This window comes from Pseudopipra pipra, chromosome 4 (assembly GCF_036250125.1).
Source record: "Pseudopipra pipra isolate bDixPip1 chromosome 4, bDixPip1.hap1, whole genome shotgun sequence".
In the NCBI taxonomy this organism is placed as follows: Eukaryota; Metazoa; Chordata; class Aves; order Passeriformes; family Pipridae; genus Pseudopipra; species Pseudopipra pipra.
In genome coordinates, this window is record NC_087552.1 from 72,089,986 (window position 1) to 72,114,251 (window position 24,266).

The 24,266-nt window shown below is 36.6% G+C and overlaps 1 protein-coding gene across 7 annotated transcripts in view; it reads right to left on the bottom strand.

Moving 5' to 3' along the window:
* Window positions 1-9,273: 9,273 nt before the first annotated feature.
* CTNNA2 (catenin alpha 2) overlaps window positions 9,274-24,266 on the bottom strand; it is a 486,975-nt gene continuing 471,982 nt past the window's right edge. For 6 of the 7 annotated variants that reach the window (XM_064653544.1, XM_064653542.1, XM_064653543.1 and 3 more), the window contains one exon: window positions 9,274-10,427. In XM_064653544.1, the coding sequence (XP_064509614.1) occupies window positions 10,140-10,427 (288 nt within the window). In that variant the 3' untranslated portion in view covers window positions 9,274-10,139. Of the gene's footprint in view, window positions 10,428-16,159; window positions 16,202-24,266 lie in introns of those variants that run through there. The other variant, XM_064653545.1, reaches the window with a different exon arrangement.

A 24,266-nucleotide genomic window follows, 5' to 3' on the forward strand; every position in this document is an offset into this window, starting at 1 on the left:
TAGTGTAAGATGAAGATCCAAGAGAATTTTGAAACCATTGAAATTTTTGTGCTATAGATGCACTTGGTCCAAGCTTTCTCTTGCAGAAATGTGGGATAAAGGATAAAGCTGTTTGACAACATTTCCTCCATCCCAGGCTGCTGAAAAAGCTTTCTAATGCTTTTGCAGTGGGGAATTGTAAGATGCCCACCCAATTAGGTTAATGTAAATAATGATGCTCCCTCCTGAGAAGGGAGGAGGAAAAAAAAGTCATGTGGCTATAATTGAGATACAGCTAGAGAGTTTTAAACCCAAAAAATCATCAGTAATCAAGTATTTCTTTCAGCAAGAACAGAGCCTTCAATAGCTTTAATGCAAACCTAAAATCCCACGGCTTCAGGAGGAGTGAGAAGAATCTGAAAGCAAAACATTAAAAGCAAGGTGTTCTATATGATTGAATTAGCAATGTAGAAAAGAATCCCTCAGTAAGAAACCCCAATCCTGAAAGGAAAAATAAAACTTCTCTGCAATCCAAAATACTTCATCAATAATAAATGCAATGTGCTTTTCAGTGAGTTCTGGTATCTCATTTTTTTCCTGTAGAAGTGCTGTGAATGCAGGTTACCCACCACAGGTAGCACAAGGGATATATTCTGCTTCTCAGCTCTGTCTGACAGTCTCACGACGAGCCTCTGGAGCCCCACCATCACTTTTGAGCCCCCAAACCAAATGGTTTAGTGGGAATCTCTCCCTCACCAGTGTGACCACATCTTCTCAGAGAGGAACCACTTAACATTCAGCCAAACAGTTTTTGCCAGGAGAGTCTCAGGGGAAGCAATTAAATTTAATGGGAGGCGTAACTCCTAAATAAATGCATCTCTTAGCCAAGGCATGGGGAAGCAAAGGTCAGCTTGCCCTCTGCAGCATGCAGGATACTCTGACATTCCCACATCAACTCCAGCATCTCCATTTCTCTTTTCAAGTTTAATTTATCTCCTCATTTCCTAATGAGCTGCACTAAAGCAATAAGCCTTGATGAGAAGGGCATTATCAGGAGACAACTTAGTCTGCCCAGCACATGATGCTCCACGGGTCAATTATAAGGTCAATTAACAAACCATATTCTCAGTCAGACTTTTTCTGGGAGTAAAACCAGTCTTTGTAGTTGCCCTAGTAATTTTTTTCCCCCTTTTTTCCTAAGTCTGAAAAGCATTTGAGAAGGAGATTAAGAAAAATAAAAACGGAAGAATTTAATTTTTCTTCACATTTCTTCACATCTCCATTAAATCAAGGCAGTGGTTTCTGAAATGGAGACAAATGTTAGTCTTTTAAAGTTATATTTGAACCTAAAAGCAGCTTTCTGCTTTATCTTTCTGGGTCTGGGGGAAAAAACTTAAAAGTTCCTTGTGACTATTTTTGCACAACTAGATAATGTGGGGACACGAGTCAGGGTAACTTGTCTCAATCTAATTTATTTATTCACCTAGATTCAGTCTGGCCAATACAATCCCTAAAGCAGCAATCTTTATCCATACAGTCAGTTTACCACCTAATTTCAGACTTAGACTTGAAAATTTCCCATAATCCATAAAATTTGTATCTGGAAAATATAACATAGTTTCATTGTGAAAAATGGTGACCACAGAGTGTAGCCCTTTAAGGAGGTGAGTTACAGTTGTATATTTGGTTTATGGTATAATATTGGTAGATTTGATATCTGGAAGAATCCAGAGAAAACTAAATATTGATCAGGGTGGTTTTTTGGTTTTATTTTGTTTTTTTCCTATTTTAATCTTTTTGAGTGGTTTCAATTGACTTGTACTTTAAAGGAAAAAAAAACAGATTTTTTTCTTTTTAAAGATTGTTAGGAATCACACAAAATAAATAAAAGTTAGCTGAGGAAATTGATGGTGACAAAGTTGGACGCAGTAACAATTTATGTCTGAAAATCCAACCCACAACAGTACAAAAAATATTTTTACTGATGAAATATGTTTAACAAATTAACATAGATTACTGGTTTACATGTGAGAATCTGTGTGGGTATAGACTTAGACTAACTCAGTTTTGTTTTTCTTACCATCAACCTGGTTATGGGTGTTCAGTGAGTCTCCATTCTCATTCAGGGGACACAGCAGCCAAAGGTTTAAGTCTCTTCTAGTATGAAAATTTCTATAAAACCTTTGCAGACTTTTTTCCTTTTTTTTCCCTTTTTTTTTTCTTCTTTAATAGACAGAGTATATTTACACAAACTAGGATGGGGAACACTGCATCAGCCTGGGGAAGCACAATGTGCTCATATGACTGTAATATCACCATGAAAACTCCTTAGGATGATGAAAGGGGGTGGAGAGAGTCACCGAAGGTTGATTAAAACCTCGTCTTTCCTACATTCTTCTAGGCTCTATTAAAATTTAAATGATAAAAGCTCCATACACCTTGACATCTCTTTAAAATTTAACATCAAATAATCTGCATTCAAATAAATTCTTCTCTAAAGTTTATTTTAACTTACTTCTTCACTTATTTCCAAGGAATTAGGTATAGATCTTCAAGATTACTATACTGACCATGTCCTATTTTATTTCAGGATTTGTTTTTTAGGCTTCATTCCAGAGTGTCTTTTCAGAGACGCCACTGCAAAATGCTTTTTCTCCTCCTCCTCCCAAAGATACTAATTTGAAAATGTTCGAGGTACAAAGTGTAATGGCTTTCACACAAATGCTGTCAGAGAGATATGGACTGCAAACCCCATTTTCAGGACTCTTTTAAAAGTAAAGAATTTTTTAATAAGGATTGATTTGTGCAAAAATCAAATACCAGCCCTAGAATTCTGACAGATGAAACGGTCATTCAGGTCCCATTCAGTCATGAGACTCTCCACTGATCATGCTGTTCCTAGCTTTTTCATGTTGAAGTGATTAAAGTTTACCCATAAGAAAGAAAGAATAGGTATAAATGGAGCAGTCAAAGCAGGGACGAAAATTATAAAGAAATAAAGAAAGAGAAAAGCAACCTGCAAAATCTTATCCAATACAGATTTTATGACTCCAGAAAATAATTACGATTTATGAACTTATATCACTCCTTCCCCTTCCCATAGATATTTCTTTCATATTGTGCCCATGCAAAATATGAGCTGAGATGCAAATTGTTTTTTTTCTTAATCATTTGATAAGTTACTGTTATAGGTAAAGGAAAAACAAAGATTATTTCTTTGAGCAATAGAAGCACTTGAAGGTGCACACAGTGAGAAAAGCTAAAATCTCTTCCTGTGGAATGGTGACTAATGTTCAATGTACAATACAGCTGATGTGTAAGATACCTGCAGCACACCCTACCACCTCAGGCAGGGAATGTTTCCACTAATCCACACAAAAATAAACTTTTAAACTGCTCCCAGCGACAGGGATCTCCCACAGTGTGAGATCCACCTACTGTGATTTTTGAGATATCATTGCCAGTGAAGAGAGATCATAAATGTCCCCCCATGTCCCCAAATATGCACACTTGTGTGAGAACCCAAATCAGCTGAGATCAGGGCACCAGGGAAAGCTGGAGGAGCTTTCCTTCACAGGGCAAATAAATGACTCACTGAAATACCACAGAGATTTTTCTGAGCCCTTATCTGTGCACGCTGCAGATTTACAGCCCTGTCTTAAGGAACAAATGAACCCGAGGTGCACGCAGGCTTCACACACCTCTGTGACAAAGTCTGGTGATCTTAATTTATTCCACAATTATGGACCAAATAATGGATCTTCCTTATGGTCTCAGTTGTAGACCAGGGCCTAATTAATAATGAAAATTGTACATGACACCAAGCAAGGTCTCTGCGAGCTCCTGCAGGTCCCAGACATGGGGCTGTGTAACACTGAGTGATGCTGGGCAGCAACGCTGCTGGCAAGGTAATGAAAATAAGGAGCCTGTGGTTTTAACTGAGCCAGGCTGGACTTCCACCCAGACAAAGAAAACTCAAACAGAAACCAACCAAAAAAAAAACAACCACAAAAAACCCCAACCAAACCCCTAGATATATATCTGGATTCATATATATATGTATATATAATCATAGAAATATTTAGGTTGGAAAAGCCCTCTAAGATCATCGAGTCCAACCAATAACCCCACACTGCCAAGGCCATGTCCCCAGTGGCCGCATCTACACGTTTTTTGAACACTTGCAGTGATGGTGAATCCACCACTGCCCTGGACAGCCTATTCCAAAGCCTGACAACACTTTCTGTGAAGAAATTTTCCCAATATCCAATTTAAACCTCACCTGGTGCAACCTGAGGCTGTTTCGTCTCATCCTGTCCCTGGAGCAGAGCCCAACCCCCACCTGGCTCCCCCCTCCTGTCAGGGAGTTGCAGAGCCAGAAGGTCCCCCCCAAGCCTCCTTTTCTCCAGGTTGAGCCCCTCCCCAACTCCCTCAGCTGCTCCTGGTGCTCCAGACCCTTTCCCACCTCCATTCCCTTCCCTGGACTCACTCCAGCCCCTCAGTGTCTTTCTTGTGAATTGTGAGCCCCTCTTGATGGGCCCCACATATATGTGCATATAACCATCAATATGCATATTTATATATTTGAAAATTCAGGCACTGGGATCTTCAGAGATCTGAAAAAACTCAGGACAGCACATTCAGAAGGTCTTGTGACATCCCTGTGATATTCCATCTAAATAAAGGCAACACCTGCTTCCTGGGGAGTAGATTGGTGCATGGTAGATTTTTGGCCATCTCTGTGTCTCCTGGAAATTTTTTTTGTGTGCATGCAGGCACACATGAAGCACACATAATTACCCATGGACACACTTAAAGAAAAATAATCAAATAGTTTATGAGAAATTAGGATTCAAAAATGGATTTTTGTTTCCATTTATCCTCCTGTTAGCAGCCAAACCTATGGTTCAGTGAGGAGATAGAGCCATTAAGATTAAACTTAATGTGACCTCTCGGAAATGCAAGCCAAAGAACCTTTTTTTAATAATTTCTGCATGAAATATTTCAGGAAAATAATGAATCAAACACATCCTTCTAGCAAAGTCGTTACCCCTGAATAGTCTAAGAGGCTTTGGAAACGTTATTTCTCTTTCTTCCTTGTGTTTAATTTTTAGTGAGCTGGGATAAAGCAGGTAAGTATAAACATTTCACATTCTGCAATGATTCAGCGCTTTTCAAGGCCATTATTATGCAGGAGTTACCAAACAACACTGGAACTTTGAAATTTTACCCAAAGGGAGAGGATAATATTGGGTAAGAGCTACTCACCTATGACATCTCACCTTGCAATATCAAAAGGAGGAAACATTTCTCAAGCAATTAAATATTTATTCCTTTAAAGGTATAACTAGAGCACGAAAATACATTTCTACCTCCCACAGCTTTTATCAAGCTGTCAAGTTCTCCATAACTTGGTGTTAACTGAGTCATAAAGGGAAAAATATCTAAAGCAGGAGAAATGTGTGAACCCTTGCCTGAGGATGCACTTGGTCATTCAGTGAGAAAACAGAAAAATTCTTGATATTCCTGCTCTCTGCAGGTGCAACTCAGCAGCAAACTGGGTGTGTGCTTAACTTCCAAATAGATGCTTGAGTTCTGTGGTAAGAAGACATGGGATAATGGGCCTGCCTTTGGATACAGCTTCAGACATGACCTTTCACTTCTGGACAAGCTACTCATAAGGTTCCAATCATGAAAAATATCCTTTTTATCTATTCCAGCTTCTTTTTTTCCTCCACACATGTATTCATTGTCTTACAAAATAACTGAACCACCAAATCTGGTCTAAAAGGTTGTTTGGCAGCATGTTTATACAAAGAGTGAAAGGAGATACATTGCCTTATTTCCATTGTAAGCCTTTAATTTAGATTCATACCAATGGGTTCATTTAAAAAAACAAACCTACTACTCAGTTTTTGCTTGAAAATCCCATTGAAATCTACATTTTTATATGCAGACATGTCATTTTGAAGCCTATAAATGTACATCCTCTGCATTTAACTCGAGTTTCCCAGAGACACTGGAAACCTGCTTTGCCCAGCTTTCATGCGGATTTACAAAACAAAGTGTTAGATATAAAAATATTCCCCCAGTATTTTTATTTTTATGAGATTGTTTCCCACCTTGGTTCACCTCTTTTTAAAACAAGAACTGAGCTATTGATTGGTATTTTACACGCTGAGGGCACTGTAGCAGGAAAATACTGTACAACTCTGTAGAGTTGTATCCCCTGCTTCCGTATTATCAAAGCATTTGTTCAACTTTAAACATTTGAAAACTATCATTTATTTGGAGCCGGGCATTTAAACTCATGTATAAGTTTAATGATGTAATTGAGATCACTGGGGATTGAGGATAAAAAATCGCTATATCTGAGAAATATATTGTTATTTTATTACACTCAGGTTTCATTTCTTTGCCTCATCCAAAACCTCTGTTCCTCTGTAGTAATATGTCTTGTTCAGTAGTTCCTTGACTACTGGCTTGTTGACCAAAAATACATATTCAGCTGTTTCAACTCTTCAGTTTCAGATTCTTAATTTAATAAATAAACCAACAAGGAAAAAAAAAAATCTTCGGAAAAATTATTTTGAAAGCTACCTAAAGCTATCAGGCTTTCTGTTTTCCTTGACTTCTTATTTCAGGAAGCAGCTCCTGTTCTTGCTGAAGAACGGTATTATAAACTGGAATATTTTCATAGCCATTTTCCCATATTTTATTAAGATGGGAAGTAAGCCAAACCCTTTTCTCTAGCCTTCCCCTTATGGCCACAGGTCAAATGATATAGGCATTTCTGGAACTTCAGTAACTTGGGCATCTAATTTCTCACAGAAAAGAAAGAATTCCTGGCATTTGTATAAAAAGAAGAGTGACTACAGCATTTAAAACCACACTAGAAACCGTCCCTAGTTCAGGGAGGCCTCTCTGACCTTCATGTCGGTCTTCAAAACAGTCATTTGCTGCATATTTATTTGCTGGAAGCACCTAATTATTTAAAAATAAATAAATTCTGTCATCAAGAAGCATGTGCACATGTAACTTCTTCTCTTGCATTGTAGGTACAACTTGAAGAGAACATTTTCAAGGCTGCAGGTACACAGCAATATATATGATACCCATAGATTTTGGTTGTGAACTAAACTGACAGTCACAAGAAAAGTGCAGCTTTCTGAGTGAGGGTGCTGGAGGTCCAGCTGATGATCAGAGCTCCCTGACTCCAATGAAGGACTGGCTGTAGAGAGCATTTCCAATACCCACACAACGTTGTTTATGCCTACACTTCATATTGCACTTAAATGTCTTCTAGATTCTAAAAGATCTGCAAGATTTCAGGACTGAAAGTCTGTTGGATGAATTCCTGGTGGGTGTAGTTAATGGAATTATCATTGTGGTGACCATGACATTGTGAAAATGAATTCCACAATTTACTTATTTTAAGAAGAAAAATATTTTTTTTTAATATTGGACTTGCTGTTTGATAGTTCACTGTGTCAACCTGAATTTTTGAGTTATAAGGACCAGTGATTACTTTTTGCTTATTTGGTAATTTCATAGAACCACGGAATGGTTTGGGCAGGAAGGGACCTTAAAGATCATCTAGTTCAAAACTGAATACACTTACCTCATTTAGTCTCTCCTGAAAGCAAATCCAGACTTTATGTTTCCATGTACTTTTCCATCCTACACCATCACTTGTTTCAAGTGAGTTGATAAAAACTTCATGAACTACTCAAACACAGTATGACCCAATATTTTCCTCTCTCTCTCTATCAAACCTCATCACTCTTAACATTTTGTTGGCTTTACTGCACGAGCCAAGCACTGAACTGGTATGTTCTCGTTGGTTTTTTTGTTCTTGTTTTCATGTGCATTATTTTTCACATACTAGCACTAAATTTTATGTTACCACCCTTTCAAAAAGCAAATAATCCTTCCCTAAAGCAGGACTCTAATTCACGCAAACTAAGTTGTTCTGGATTTTGCCTTCATGGACTATTTTTCCTCAGCATTTTGCAGACAGTCTTTTGACTGAGTGACTGATAAAAGATTCCTTCAGTTATAGACTTTCTCAGCCTTAATCAGTGGAAACTCTACATGTTCATAGGTGGCATTTGTCTATGTGCTTTCCTCTAAACATTTCTGAGGTTGAGATGCCTTTTATAGCAACAATATCATTTTAAAGCAACCATTCAGTTTATCCATCACAAATATTAGAGCAAAACCCTTATGAAGAAGTGTTATTAGTTTTACTTGCAGTAAATTTCCTATTTTCTTTTTTTCATGCAGCACATTGGGATGTCTTTGTCTGTAATTTACTATTTTTTTTTCTTTAAAATCTGTCTTTCATCTCTGTCATTTCATTTGTAGAGATCCCAGTTGCTTCTAGGGAGTTTATTGGTACCTTAAGTAATGTCAGTCTATGTCAAACTACAGGGCAATATAAGGAAAGCTCTTCAAGGACTTCCCCACATCTTCTAACATATTTGGGTCATGTCTACACTCTCCAGTTCTGATTGGGGAACTGCTTTTATCCCACAGTGCAACTAAACAAAGCAAAAATAGTAATTTCCTAAAATGCCCCAGAGAGTGTGTTTCTTTACATAGACTGTGTGGGAGGGCAATGGAACAAAATTTGGTACTTTGCTATTCTGGGAAATAATCAGTGTATCTGAGACAAGCACCCAAAAAATCCCTAAAAAACTCCGCAAGGGTTACTCATGGTTTATCACAGTGTTTCAAACCCCTCGTGAGGTCATGAATGTTCCCTTAAGTTGTTACTATTTTATTATAAGAAAAATAATTAGATGCTCATGGTTTTACTTTTATATATACAAAGATTTTTTTTTTTAAAAAACAATAATACAATCTCTGTATTTAACCAACTGTTGGTGTTAAAAAGGGAATAAAATTAGATCTTTGCACAATGGACTTTATACAGGTCTATAAACTGTGGCACAGTAGATGATTTCCAAGGGTCTAGAGTGCCAACCTTACAAGCTTAATAAACTGAACTATCTTTATGCTGGTTCTGAGGTGTTCTATTAAAACAAATAATTTCATCCCACATCACACATCTGTCTCATATGTATCAAGGCTTGAATTTGTCTCTGATTTAAACTTAGGTTTTGACCCACTGACTATGGCTGGTTGTAAAAAAATGAGAACATTCACAAACAAAAAAATAAAAAAAAAGAGAAAAAAAAAAAAGGAAGCACTAGGCAAATTAATCACTGCAGCCATCAAATGTGCTGCAGGAGACATCTGTGCATTAAAGGAGACGAGCCACATTGAGGATTCCAAGGTTAAATGAGTTTATTGAGTTAGTGGTTACAATGGTATGTCAGATACCTGTAATCCAAGCTACACCTACATATTTGCCTCTAAATTCTCACACTGTCAGTTTCCGTGTCTCTAAACATTCCACCACCAGGTCTTCTATTACTAATATTATAATAATCAGAATAATAATCATGATATAAAAGGCAATGTCAATCACCATATTGTGCTTCATACTCCACCATAAGGAATTCAATTGGCAAAAGTAAACCTCTGGTCATATTAATGGGATTAATCGAAATGTGAGCAATCATAACACTACTAGAATATAAAGAACAAAATCCGGTTTAAAAGAAGCATTTTTAAGATGAATTAGTTTGAATCTGTTTTAAAAATTCACATACTATAATGAAGATGACTTAAAAGTTATATCATTTAATTATTGGGCCACACATTGAAGCATATTGGCTAGTACATTTTTGCACTGCAACAGAAGCAATACAAGCTTTATGGTCTACCATTACAATTCCATTTTTTTTTTTTCACTTAATATACCTGCCAACCTAATGTTTCTTGCATGCATTAAAGATTTCGGGGTTTAGACTTGAATTTTTTATTTAACCCACATGTACCCCCGTGATGCAAATTCTTTGGCCAATTCAATGCTATAGTTTACTTTAAAAAGGAAGCTTGGAGTAAGTCCATTTAACATCAGAGGGCAACGCCCTAAATTTTGGCATTGCAGAAGGTTAGTAACTTTATGAATAGAGTCTCAGGTCGCATGCAAATTGTCCCTGCTTCCCCCCACCCCATGCCAGACGCACACAAGTCGGCAGGTATGCATACAAAAAGAATATAAAACCCTCCTGGTAAAGCTTAGTGGTTTAGAATGAATCCATAGCTTTAAATTCACTTAAGGCCTGTACAGGGGAAATATGTTTCTTCTGGGACCCTCTTCTCACTCTTGTCTGATACTCTTCTGGTTTTTCTCTCTTTACTAGAGGTTTCTTCTCAGGGGCCTTCATCTTCCAAGATACAACTGGTGAGTTCACTGCAGCAGTACCATAGACCTTCTGATATTTAGTAGAAGCCACATAAGATGCTTTCACTGTAAGGACCACAGCGTTCATCAGATTTTTAGCTGCCTGGATGAGGGAAGTGGCACTGTCCAGCTACAAACAGAAAAGAAAATGAAATATGGCAAGGTTACTCCAAAGTGAAATACAGCAAGGTTATGCCACAACTGGATCGCTGGACCATTTCCTGACTGAAGTCTGGATCCTCCCAGGTCTTATTAGAGATGAAACAAATACTCTCCCTCAGGATTAGCTTTTTGTACCCAACACAACATGCACTGAATAGTAAAGGTAAGACTATGGTACCTCACATTACATTTTTTTGATAATTCAAAGGAAAAAACTTGCATTGTTTTTTTTCTTGTTGTTGATTCTTTTTCTGTGGTTGAAGGAGTTGCCTTTTTTTTCACAAAAAAATTTTACTTCTCACTTAAAACCCTTAAAAATTTACTGTTACATGTCAGAAACCTCAAAACAGGTCCACAGGGATTTTTCCCAAGTGTTCTAGTTTGCTCTAATTATTCCTATTAAGCCCAGGATAACCCTCCCAGTGATGTCTATGGGAATAGTGCGAAGACAGTGCTGAGCTTGTTAGAGAATCCCATCTGAAAAGATGAAAGGAGGTTCTGAAACCCCTACAGAAACAAAAAGATGAAACAGTTAACCACAGGTTTTTGCAGCTCCTGTAACATGTGAGTTACTTCTGGTGACAAGGAATGTCATTTTATGATTACCAGGCTCTTTGTACTTATACCTTTGTGCTCCTCCCATGCACGAGTCTGCCTGTGGTTCCCGGGTCCTCGGGATGTAAGAGCCCTTAAGAACTTTGTTGAACTTCAAAACACTGGGACTTCCAGTCAGGCAGCTTCCACCATACACTGAAATGAAGTACATACCCCTGGCCAACATTTGCAAGAGGATTTTAAGCACTTAATGGGACTTCCAAGGCAACATCTCAACGTCCCACAACGTGAATTAGGTACTTGCCAAATCCAAGCGGATGTCCTCAAAGTAGTAGGTCCTAAAAATATGCTCTGTATATTACTGTAGCAACCCAGGTTACTACTTATGATGTTCAATTTTGCCTTTCCTAAAATACTGAAAGAGTAGGATACACTTTTTTGTGGTAAAGCCTTTCAGTTATATACCATAGCATACCAGTTATAGACCTTTCAGTTATACCATGGAAACTGCTTTGATTATTTATAAGTCTTTCCCAGACTGTAGGAATTATTTCACATGTAATATTATTTTAGCTCTTTAATTCCACCCCACACGTTCAGTAAGTTTTTAGCTATTTTTAGTAAGTGTAAATGGCCTGTGTCTCTGCAAACTTTTCGTGGTCCCTCTTTGGGAGCATATGATTCTGTAACATAGATGTCAAGCAAGGTAAGCAGGATAAACAGTCATAAGGAAACAACAAAAAACATACTGTACTTCACCTCAAATATTTTGAATCATTAACAGAAGAATTCAGGAGAAATCCCCTTCTGAAGTGTTAGTGACTGATGTGAACAGGAACAGACCCTACAGAAAGCCTGTGTCTGGAACCACATTATTCTATACTTACCTGTTCTTTTTTATTTCCTCATTATGATTCATTAAATACATAAATAGCTACATACAGTGAGGTGAAAAATGAAAAAAGCATTTTAATGATATTCACATCCTCGGTGCCATTTCCTGAAAGGCACAGTTAATTGCCTGCCCCTAGTAAATATTTTTCCTCAGGACTAATCTGTATTTCTGTTAGTAAAAGAAACCAAGTTAAAAGATGGAAAACTACATTACATGGCAGAAACATGACTGTTCAAGAGGGAGTAATGAAATAAAATCCAGTACAGTGTTATTTACTGTATGATTTATAAGGCAATCTGTATGTTTGTTGGCAAATAAAAGATCATACTTTATTAAATTAGGATATTCTAATTTACTGCAGAGATCTACAATCAAGCATTATTCATTGTTAAATGATTCTTTCTGAAACACTGGTGAATTGATATTGAATATAAAGTGATACCATCAAATAGTATTTACTTCATCATCAGTGTGAATAAACCGCCTGGACTGAGCCCATATTGCACATTCCTGAATGAATTTTAGTTGCTGAAGGTTTCCAGTAGCTTCACATTTTCCATCATGAAAAGCATTGTGGTGGCTGTTTCACATGCATTAGGGAACAGAATGATTAAAGGAAGCATTTTAAAATGAGGGGCCACACAAATTAGATGCTGAAACCTATACATAGGGTTCAATCAACATCTTTGAGCACATTAGCAATTTTATGAACTATATTGATAAGAGTGAGCAGAAGCTTGTACTTCTTCGAGATCAGATGCAGACTGCAATGGCACCTTTTAGGAAACCACATTATTTTGATACCATTTTAATCACCTTTAGTTTCAATCTGCTGTTATAGTAGATAAAAGCTCCCTGTTTTCACCATTATTAATCACATTTTAAGATACAGATACTTAGTCTTTGACCTTAATATCCATTTATATTGTAAAATGCTTTCAAGTCTTGGAATCAGAAAAGAGACATAAAACCCTCATCATAGAAATAGGCCATGATTGTTCTCCAAAATCTTCTGTTAGCCATCCCATGCATCCAATTTGGCCACCTAAGCACTTCTAGTGATTTTCTCATGCCTCCAGCTCCTTGCTTGTCTCATGGCTCAGTAAAGAAGAATTAAACTGAATGAACATCATTCCAATTAACATTTAGATCTTACTCCACCACTCCAGTGTTTCTCCAGCTTTAAGCTGTGCTTTGCTATCAGCAGAGCTACACTGGCATAAAGCTGGAATGAGGTAGCAGTGAATCAAGCCCTTAGTGCATTAATTCCTTACAAAATCTGGGCAAATAAATATAGGCACTTTTCCAAAAGGATAATGTTAATAATAAAAAACATAAGAAGGAAAATTAACATTTCGAATAAAAGTACCACTAGGAAATTATTGCACTGCACAGAAGGCAACCTTCACTCCCTAGCAGTGCCCAGAGAATTATGGATATAATCATCGTTATATCCATAATTATGTTAGCTGTTGGTCCTAACAGCTAACAGAGCCTTTGACTTGATACACAAAATAATAGTGTTCTGCAACTTAGACCCCTTTACAAATATGTTTGCCCCCTTATAGGAAAAAAAGCCCTCTTCAACATAAGAGATACATTAAGGTTAATGGACCATAAAACTCTAAGAACAGTGAATGCTGAGGAAAATTCAAAATTCATAAAGAACTTAAGAATCACTGCACTGGAGATGGGCACTTAGTATCACAGAATCACTGGGGTTGGAAAAGACCTCCAAGATCATCAAGTCTAAAAAATTTACCCAGGTTAAAACTGCAATGGAATCGTAGAATCATGCAATGGCTTGGTAGAAGGGACCTTAAAGATCATCTTGTTCCATCCCCCCCTTCCATGGGCAGGGACACCTTCCACTAGCCCAGGTTGCTCCAAGGCCTGTCCAACCTGGCCTTGGACACTTCCAGGGATCCAGGGGCAGCCACAGCTTCCCTGGGCAACCTGTGCCAGGGCCTCCCCACCCTCACAGGGAAGAATTTCTTCCTAATATCTAACCCAAACCTGCTCATTTTCAGTTTGAAGCCATTCCCCCTTGTCCTGTCACTCCAGGCCCCTGTAAGAAGTTTCTCTCCATCTCTCCTGTAGGCTCCCTTCAGGGTCCATTACCCTGGGAAGGTGCAAATCATTCAGTAAAAAACAATTTAAAAAAAAAGGCTTTTGCTACAAGCTAAATTTGCTATTAGGGAACGCAAGGGTAGAACTCTGGAACAGCAAAGGATCATATCTGCCAAGAAGATAATTCCAGATTTTTTTCCCACTCCAAAAAAATCCTTAAGATTTAGAGGAGTTTTTGAGCTGCTGATAAGCTCTGCAGCAATTTTCCTGGACTATTTGAAGAATTATCCAGAATCTTGTGACAATCAAGATTTTTTGCCTCTTTTACATGTACACATAATCTGAGTAAAATAACCAGTAATTACAATACCAAAATAGCTGAAGAATTGAGAGAGGATAAAGCTGAAAATTTTTCTTTTTAAGAGTACAGCAATGAAAAGAGATTTTCTCCCTGCATTGTCCCACCACTGTAATGGGGAAGAATTATACCTCAGTTTTGAGAAAGGAGTAAATCTAACTTCCAGAGATATCTTCATATTTATAATCCCAAATATCCACAAAAAGTAAGGGAAATAGAGGAAGAAAATGTATTTCCAGTGAGCAATGTTATAATACAGGTAGTTTTAAAAGAGCTGGTTGTTTAAGAATTTTCTATATCATTATTGCTGATTTTAATAAACCTTAAAAAGTGGGAGAAGACATCAAAAGAATTGTAGATACTTCCTAGTCATGAAATATTTGAGCAGAGCAAAAAAAAATGACCTGTGAAATTATAGGCCAGTTCAGCTGACAGAAGTCCCAAATAAGATAATTCAATGTCTGTGACAGACTCCATAAATAACGAGAGGAAAGAAATAAATGGCAACCAAAGGGTTGTGTGGGTTAAAATATTTTCAAAGTAACCTACATCACACTTTGATATGATTAAACTTTGAATTGCTTAAAATAATGCTGTGGATATAATTGGACCTTTGAAAGGCGTTTTGCTTAGTCCTACATGACAGTCTGATTAAAAACTCAGTTGATACAAAACTAACAAGGCACAATACAGAATGATCCCAAATTCTCTAACAGCTGCTTCCAAAAGAACATACACACACACAAAAAAAAAAAATCAGTGCTCAACAGTGACTTTTTCAGTGGGCTCTTGGAGAAACCATTTGGCAGCTTCACAGTATTGCTATTTCTGTTGAAAGATTGGGAAAAAGGTCACTTATTTGATGAAATTTTCAGATAACAATTAGGAAAGTGGCAAGTCATACAGAAGGCAAGCGACTGATATCTAATTAGCTGCTAAAAGTCACAATGTAGATTTTATTTTGGCCAACTTCATAACAGATGATATCTACTTATACAATAAGGAACTTTATTCCATGTAAGATCCCAGGTAATCACTCCTTGAGTATACAAAAATGAAGGAGTTGAGGAAATTGGTTCAATTATCATATTCAGTTATGGAACAGTGAGTCCTCTTCCCAGTGCAAGAACAATGTTGAGGAACTGGAAAGAATTTACATAAACTCAAGAACTAAAAACGTATTTTATGGGAAATACTCAGTCAGCTCTGTTTTTTCCAATCATAAAGAGAATGACTAAAAAATGAATTTATCAAAATCAGCAAGTACATGGTAACAGGAAGCTGATTATATTTCAACTTCCATAGATTGGACAAAGATAAAACAAAACATAATGGCTGAAAGGTGAAGCAGGTCATATTAGTTATTAATTAGCTGATTTTTTTATGTAGCAGTGATAATAATTAATCACAGGAACTCATGAAAGATTGATTCTATTTCTTGAAATTGTGAAATCAATATTGGATGGTTTTGCTTAATATGTATTAACTACTGGACGTTTTTAATGCACATCAATTCAGGGAGCCTGTGCATCAGTTATGCAGGAAGACAGCTTAGATGATAAAAACAGCCCAGGTTGACCTTGAAATGTATGAATGCAAAAACTTAGTATTGGGAATCACTGATAAATGCAGTTTAGTCTGGTTAACTCTGTACAGATTACGAGGATCAATTGCCATTTATTTAAGCGTGTTGAAAAAGAACCCGTAAGTGCTCAAATACTCTTGGCTAAGACTTGATTTGCGTGCCTTTAGAAGGTAACTGAGGCATTGCCAAGTCCTCAAGGCTACCTGTGAGTTCTTGGTGAATTCCTTGCTTCTCCTGCTTTCCAAGGGAAGTTCACACTTCCACGGTCAGGTGCAGTTGCTGTTACCACAAAGCAGAAGTCAGTTAACAGTCTCCAGACCAAATAAATTTGCATGAAGCAATTAGGAATCAGGAATATAATTTTCTCAGACTGTATTCTCATGCAACAGAACATTTTCCTCTCAGCTGTGCTTGATAGTAAATCCATTCCTATGTACATAAGATGTACGTAAGAAAAAGATCTTATTCATAATACTTATGTCTTACATTCCTGTGGCACATTCCATGCATAAAACATGACAGTATTAGTGACAGCCAATGCAAGAATGGCCTGTTTGCTATTCAGATGCTCTCATCCCTCTGGTAGGAGACATCTGCTATTTATCAGCACTACTGTGCAATGGCTGAGGGTCTATTTTAGTCAGTCACTTGAAAATGCACATAAGGTTTTTGCTAGGTACAGCCCATTGTGAGAAAACTAGCCTATATATTTCAAAATCTCTATTTAAAAAAAAAAAAAGTCACTATTTGGAATGTAATGTGGTCACAATGATGTTAAGAATGGATCATAGCTACCCAGAGAAAATAGTATTATCCTCACTTAGCTATTTATTTTCACATTTGACTGCAATTAACTTAGTCCTTTATAGATGATGAATATTTAATTCATTCTGGGCATAGTTGTGTTTTACAGGTGGCTGATCCATTGAATAACCATCATCATCTGCATTTTTTCAATTACAGGTAAGGAACCCAAGGGATTCCCAAGCCCATTTGGTTGTATTTTACAAAGGCTGTCACCCCCTAGGACAACAGAAAGCATGGGAGTACAGCAAGAACTACAGGTATCTTCTGTCTTCTATGGACTATTGTCATTTTAAAACACATTAGCAACTGCTTTATGCCAAATTTGTAAAAACAGAAGCATATAAAAATACTCCCAATATTGGCATTCTCAATAAAACATAACCAGACACAATAGAGAAGCATTTCTACAGTTGTTTTACTTATTCCAGGCTATTTTAAAACAAAAAGTAAAAAAGACAAAATTATATCCCAATACATTTGCTTTGAGAAGAATATTCAATATGGAAGTTCCTATTTTAACAACTGAAACGGTGGGGAAAAAAAAAAACAATTAGAAACACCTAAAAGTTAATGTTACACAATTCTTTTTGTGAATTGTAATTATTACTGATTTGTCTCCAGCCTGGTTGGTCCCAAAGGTGAAAAACATATTTTCAATTTTTTGATAGATACTGGTTTTTTTCTACTCATTAAATGTTTTTTCAATTGATAAATTACTTCTCCAATATTGCTGCTACAAAGGAAAAAAGTATAATTTTTCTTGTAGTTACCAAATATAATTTTTTTTCCTCAGTATTTAATATTTAATAAATATCTTGTTGCATTCGTTTCAGAATGTAATGGGGAAAAATATTTTGACCCATGATAAAAAGTCTGTCAGAACCAGTTATTTTTCTTTTTATGCTCATTATCTGCCATTTCACAGGAGCAAAAAAAGGCCAAACCAGTACAACTCATATCATACCCCAGAAACACTGTAAGGACAAGCAATCATATATAGCATTGAATTTTTAAAATTCAATTGTTTTATCAGTATTTTTCATGATACAACACTGTCTCAAAGCTTCCAGTTACTAAATTAGGATATTTGATATTAGTTTGAATGCCAAAACATCTTCAGCAATTCTACAGGACAAGGAAGAAATCCTCAGTCAATGAAGTCAAAGGAGTTTTGTAGATGGAAACAGATTTCACCCCACAGATTTGCCAGAACTCCTATGGTTGTTTATACCACACATTTCACTTTCTACCTCCACCTACAACTGAGAAACATGGGAATGAGTTTTCTGCCATGATGGCTCCAGGGGTTTTTCTTCCAAATCTGCCTCATTCTGCATAGAACTGGTGTCTGGAGGATGTTGCTTATTATGGAACATCACAGACAGAAAATAAAGACTGTTTAAGGGCCATCACAGTTCCAATACGAACTGAAGCAAAATTAGTACAACCACATTTACAACTCACAACTTTCAAACCATTCTGCCCCATGGAATGGCTTGATCTGAATTCCTGGATGTTAACAGGAAACAGAATTTGGTATGACTGTTTTAAAGAGAGGCTCCCACCTAATATTCAAGAAGATAAATGTCTACGACAAAGAAAAAGTCCAAACTCTATTTGACAGAGAGGAAAACCCAAACTAGAGCTAAAATTTTTTGATATTGCCAGGAGGTTTGCTGAAGAAAATTAGAGTGGGAAGTCTGTCAAAGCTCCGTATCCAATAAAAAAGCAATTTACACAAATTTACACAGGGATTCACACGCCAGAAGTCTACACAAGATACAACATTGCCTCACCCTGAGGTCACAGAAAGAAAAGCACAGATAGGACTGTCAAAAGCATCTCACTACAAAGATCCATTTTCATATTCAATTTCAGTTAAATTTAAAGAAAAAGGAAATATAGGATATCTAGCTAGCCTGTGCTACTGATCTCCCTCCTCCTGACTTGAGGTCTGATTTGGTTGTAATTTGAGAACAGGAATAAATTTTAAAAGCCCAAAATAATCTAGTCCTCTTTCAAACAGAGTTTTAGAAGCAAATCTTTTGTTCCTTATCTAGGGAACAGGTATAATAACAAGAAAAAAAACATGTCTTTCTTACAGTCTTACCTGAAAAGCGTCCAAATCATGTCTACTTGGATGGAAATTGTACTCAGTGATAAAATGTAGGAGACTTTGGATACAAAAAAATCAATAAAGCACAGAAACACTACATGCTTTACACAAGAATGTGTTATCTCCTGCTATTCCTCACAATTTTGTCACAAAGAAAACACAAAGAAAAGCAGCATAATGCAGGATTTCAGATTGCAATGCTGAGAACTGTGCTATTTGCCCAAATTCTTTTAAAATTTGTACAGGTGTCTGTATGTGGTTTATCTCCCCATCTTCAGCTGTGAGGATCTGCCACTTTTTAAGGCAAATCTGCTCCTCCAGGTACCTTCTTATCTCTAAAGTGATGCTTGCCCAGGTCAGCACAGAGACACATTTTGAGGATGGCTGCTCTACAGGCTTTTCTCAGGAAAGGGCTTGGAAACAACGCATCAAACAGATCAGAATGAATAAAACAATATCCTCCTGTAGAATGGAAGACAGTCCCAGGACAACTGTTCCTTGCTTCCTAATGTTTGCCCACTGTTGTCCATGTATATTTTATCTCTTGTAGAAGCAGATAAAGGGTTTGATTATTCAAGATACTGAACACTTCTAAGGCGATAAAAGGCTTTCGCTTTGTTGGAGTTGAGGGTCCTTCCAGTATTGCTCAACTCAATCAGTAAAAACATTCCTTTCTCTGTTTGATTCCCTGAGCACTTTCCAGGACTTTAAAACAGTATGAAATGAAATAAAAAATCCAAAATCTAATCTCCACAATAGTCTTCAAGGGAGAGCCCCATTTCAGCTTTTCATAAAAGTCCCAGCACTGACAGAGTTAGCTTAATCATATACAGCAAATAATTTGTAATGGAAATTCTATCATTTTATACCAAATAAATTATTCACAATAAACTATTCTACTTGTTTAACCAACTCAATTAATGGTTAAACAAATAACATTCATCCTTACTAATACAAATTTTTTCCCTGGTCAATTATGGAATATACAATCTGTAAGTGCATTTGTTCATTACATTTTTAACTTTAGCTAACATTAAATGCCACTGAAAACCATCAAACTGGGTAAGATTTAATGGAATTACTGCAAGTAAATGAAGCCAGAATAAAACAGAAACATTTGTAAAGGCTGTTGCATCTTGAGGAAAGAACAAGCAAAGATGACAGCAAATTGAGAACAAATTGGAATGAGTAAAATCTTGCTCTGAATTCCAAAGGCTCATTTTTATTACTCATGTTTTATAATGCAAATTTTCATTTAGGATGTAAAGAACCTTTTGAGGTCATCTAGTTCAATGCCCTGTTCAAAACTTGAATTAGATGAGGTTGTTCCAGATTTTGTTCAAATTCAAAGCATGTCCAAGGATATGTTTTTCCCACATCTCTGGACTAGACACCTCAACCCTGAACATGAATTTCACTACCCTTGAGTTAAAACTCTTTTATCTTATACCTAATTGGTATTTCCCATGTTAAAACTTGTTTCTTGTCCCTTTTCCTGTCCCTATGACTGTGCACCTCCGACAAGTCTGGATCTGGTTCTTCAAGATCCTCCTCTTTGATAGATGTAAACAACATCTCCCCTGAGCCTTCTCTTTTAAATACATGCAAAGGTATCTAAGAGAGCTGTGAGATGATGTTTGGGATCTCATTTTCACTACAAGACCACGTGTCTTATCCAAAGGGAAAAAACTGAGTAACTGTAGAAAGGAAGGAAAAAATATCACCAATTATTGACAATTTTTTAGTAGCTCACTCAAGTTGGTTAAGTCCTGTAGTACTCTCTTCAGAAAATACTTGTGTTAGGGATTCCTAATTTACCTGGACTCTTTCTCAACTCCTTTGCAATTCAGTACTTTAGATAGCATTTTCCTTGAGCAACAAACACAGAAGTACTTGTAGCCTCAGTGCTTCAAATAATACAAATGGTTTCTGTGCTTTTCACCTCAGGACAATCATCCCCACACAAAAACAAATTAATTCAATCACATCTCCAAATCTTCCCTCTAATCCAGAATTTATGTAAAGGAGATGAAGGTATAAATTTGGTCATTATTTAGAAGAATGCTGAAATGAAAAAGCATTTTCAGGGGCTCTTTTCATATAAAGTTCTTACTTAAATGTTGTCCATTAATCCTGATTGTCTATAGACTTGACTGCACTTAGTTGTCATTGCAAAAATTCAAACTGAATGTCTTTAAATGATTGTCTTTTAATGATCTAAGAACTGTTCATGGCAGGTGTCATTGGATCCCCAGAAGAATTTTTTCAGATGTCTCCAGCTGAACAATTTCTCTAGGAATGAAGGCAGGAAAAATAGGGCTGTTCATAAAAGCCATTGATTTGATGTGTTCGGTGACCTAGGCAAGGTTTTTAGTTTCCACTTCTATAAATGAAGTCTTACCCTGCACTCATCCTACCTAATTCCAGGTGCTGGACCAAAAGATTCCACACTCCTTTCATGCTCGGAGAAGAAGACCAGGAACCATGGAGTACTTGAGGTTTTTCACAGGTTCATTTTCTATTGAGATGGCCAGAGCAACTCACCTTTTAAATGATTTTTATAGATCCTACCTTGCATTAGAATCCTAAAGACAGTACAGTGAATCTGGGAAGAGATGCTCAACATCTGCAAAAAAACTGTCCTTGGATTTGATCCAGTAGTCCAAGAATTCAAACAAATCTAATGAATATTTTTTAGATTGTTTGCCCTAATCTTCTCTTTTGGTCCTCAAATAGGGGAAAAACACACACTACAAAACATATCGATCTCTCCAACATAAAGAAACTAATAAGATTGGAGTCCCAAGACAGTTACTTTATTTAGATAAATGCTCCTTAGAAAACAATTTAAATATTTCTGTCCAGAAAAAATTAGTTTCCTTTCTCTAGGAGTTCACAGAAAGCTGACATCACTTATCTATCAATATATGCCCTCAAAAGAACCCCAGAGCTAAACTCCCTGATTCTCCCTGCCTGAACACATGGTTTAATTCACCTACCCATGTCTCTGTATTTTTTTGAAGATACTACTATCCTAACCAGCTGTCAGTGTCTACCTGAAACAAGAATATCTGCTCCCTAGAAATGGCCCTTGAGTTCCACATGAAGGAAGCTTGGAGTGAACTTCTCAGATGCAGATGTTTACACTTCACTAGATGAATCACTCTCCCACAGCAATGGAGATGAGAGCAAAAACTTCTTCATAATTCAATTAAAAACTTTCTGAATAATAAAATAATTAGTTTTCATTACACCATAGATCTACTCTCATCTTTTTGCACAGCTTGAGTGTGGTAGCCTCCCACTGTTACTGCAAGATTTCTTTTTCCATCTTTTTCAAACCACACTTAACTAGGGTGAAGTCTTTCTCCTGGTTTGTTTGTGGTTTTTTTGTTTGGTTGGTTGTTTTTTGTTTTTTTTGTTGGGGTTGTTTGTTTGTTTTTGTTTTAATTTTTACTTTTAGTTGGCCATCCAGAGTAGAAACTGGAATATAGAATAGAAGACAGAGAAATGCTGGTATTGAAAATTAGGTGTCTTAAGGGAGGATGTAGTGACTGAAACTCATCATTATTCCATAATCTTTTCTGTCTTGAGCTCAGTATTGTTTGCAGAGAGGAAATAATGACAATATTTCCTTCTGTTTTCAGTTCTACGAGGGTACACCATGTGTTTGCTTTGAAACACTGTGGTGGGACTGATAAAAATCCAAAGGATTGTGACTGAACAGAATCACATTTCATGTCTTTGAGGTGCAACTGTACCAGGATCAGAACAGGGTGTGAAGGCAGTCCTGGTTTCCTCCATCCACTGTACACAGTTCGAGTGTGATTGAGCATTTTTGTTGACAATTCAAATGAGTTGAGGTCAGAGTTTAAAAGGATTGCAATTTAAATCAACACGAAGAGTCCTCTAGAATGCTGGGCACTATCACTGTGACTTCTTTGGCTGAAACAAGATGAAATCCACAGTAATTCACTTTGAGTCAATGGTGTTAAACCAGCCTAAAATTGCAGTAAGAGAGGGCAGGGTGATAAGCATCTCTCTGCCAGCTGACATGGTTTAGAAACAGATGGAGCATTTCACAGCTCTCCCTCACTTCTCATATAGAAAAAGAAGGTAAGAACCAACCCACAAAGTTTTAATTCAACTTGTAAGAGAAATCACCCTGGGAAATAAAGAAAATTTGGGAATTTTACATAGACACCTTAATCATACTGAAAAACTGTTTGATCCCTTTAGATGATTTTACATCATTAAACTATTGTTCCCCCTTTGCCAGTATGACCGAGGAACAAATTTGTAATTTAAGCACTGATTTCCTTAAATATACAGGTATAAATATGCTAGTTACTGGTTTTGTTTCAAGACAGTTATAAACAATGTGTTTGTAAATTCAAAACAATTTTTTTAAGAATACCATATCGGAAAGTAATTTTCATTTTGCTAACGACTTATTTATAAAGATTTAATTCATTTAAATTAGCATATATTGGAAAAAGTTGCTCAGATATTTGCTCTAAAAGTTTTCATATGAAATACTAAATAAAATCAGCTGAAATATAGGCCTTATAGTATTTTAATTTATGTACATGGAAATAATATTAAAAAAAATCGTAATTGACTAAATACATATTTAAGCATAAGCTGTAAAATGTAGGAATCTGTGCACTTCAGACATTTTAATATTTTTTTCAATCATAGCTGTCAGAAAAATAATTAAACAGGGGAATTAGCTCAGTAAATGTAAAATTAGGCTATTTATCCTCCCGGTGTTAAGTTACTCAGGCAAACTCACATCCTGGGGTTGCATGAACAAAAATTTGTTATTAGAATTGGTACAGACAGATTCCAGGTTAATTATTGCAACAGTTTAGGTAATTTTGAATATCATTCCCTCTACAAACTCCCTGCTATACAGCTCTAATTTGCTCATCTTAACAGATAAATTTAGAGTGCAAATATCTCTGGATTTAAAGTAATCCACTGACATCTCTGTTCCACAATATCCCCTAAGTTTTGATCACTATGTCTAGTTCATCATAATTATTGAACAACATCAATTTTGATTTCCTCTTCCCAATCCTAATACCACTTTTAAAAAGAGTTTCCCTCTCTATGCCACCAAAATGGTTTTGTATCACTGAAGTGAGATGAGGCATTGTGCAGTTGGTCCTTATCTTTTATCAATTCCGTGCAAAAATTAAAGTCTCCTGCATTATGCAAGAGTAATTACTTGCTGAGACAATTTGACAAAACTCATCAGCAAAGGATGTGCTTAAGCTCTAAATTAAATTTTACCTCCAAGCATTTGCTTCTGAAAAGAACGAACTTCAAATCATCTTTAAGAGTAGCAATTCCCATAAAGTTTTCCCAGTGAAACGTTAGAGACTGACTAACCTGCTTTTCCTTTCCTACTGAAAG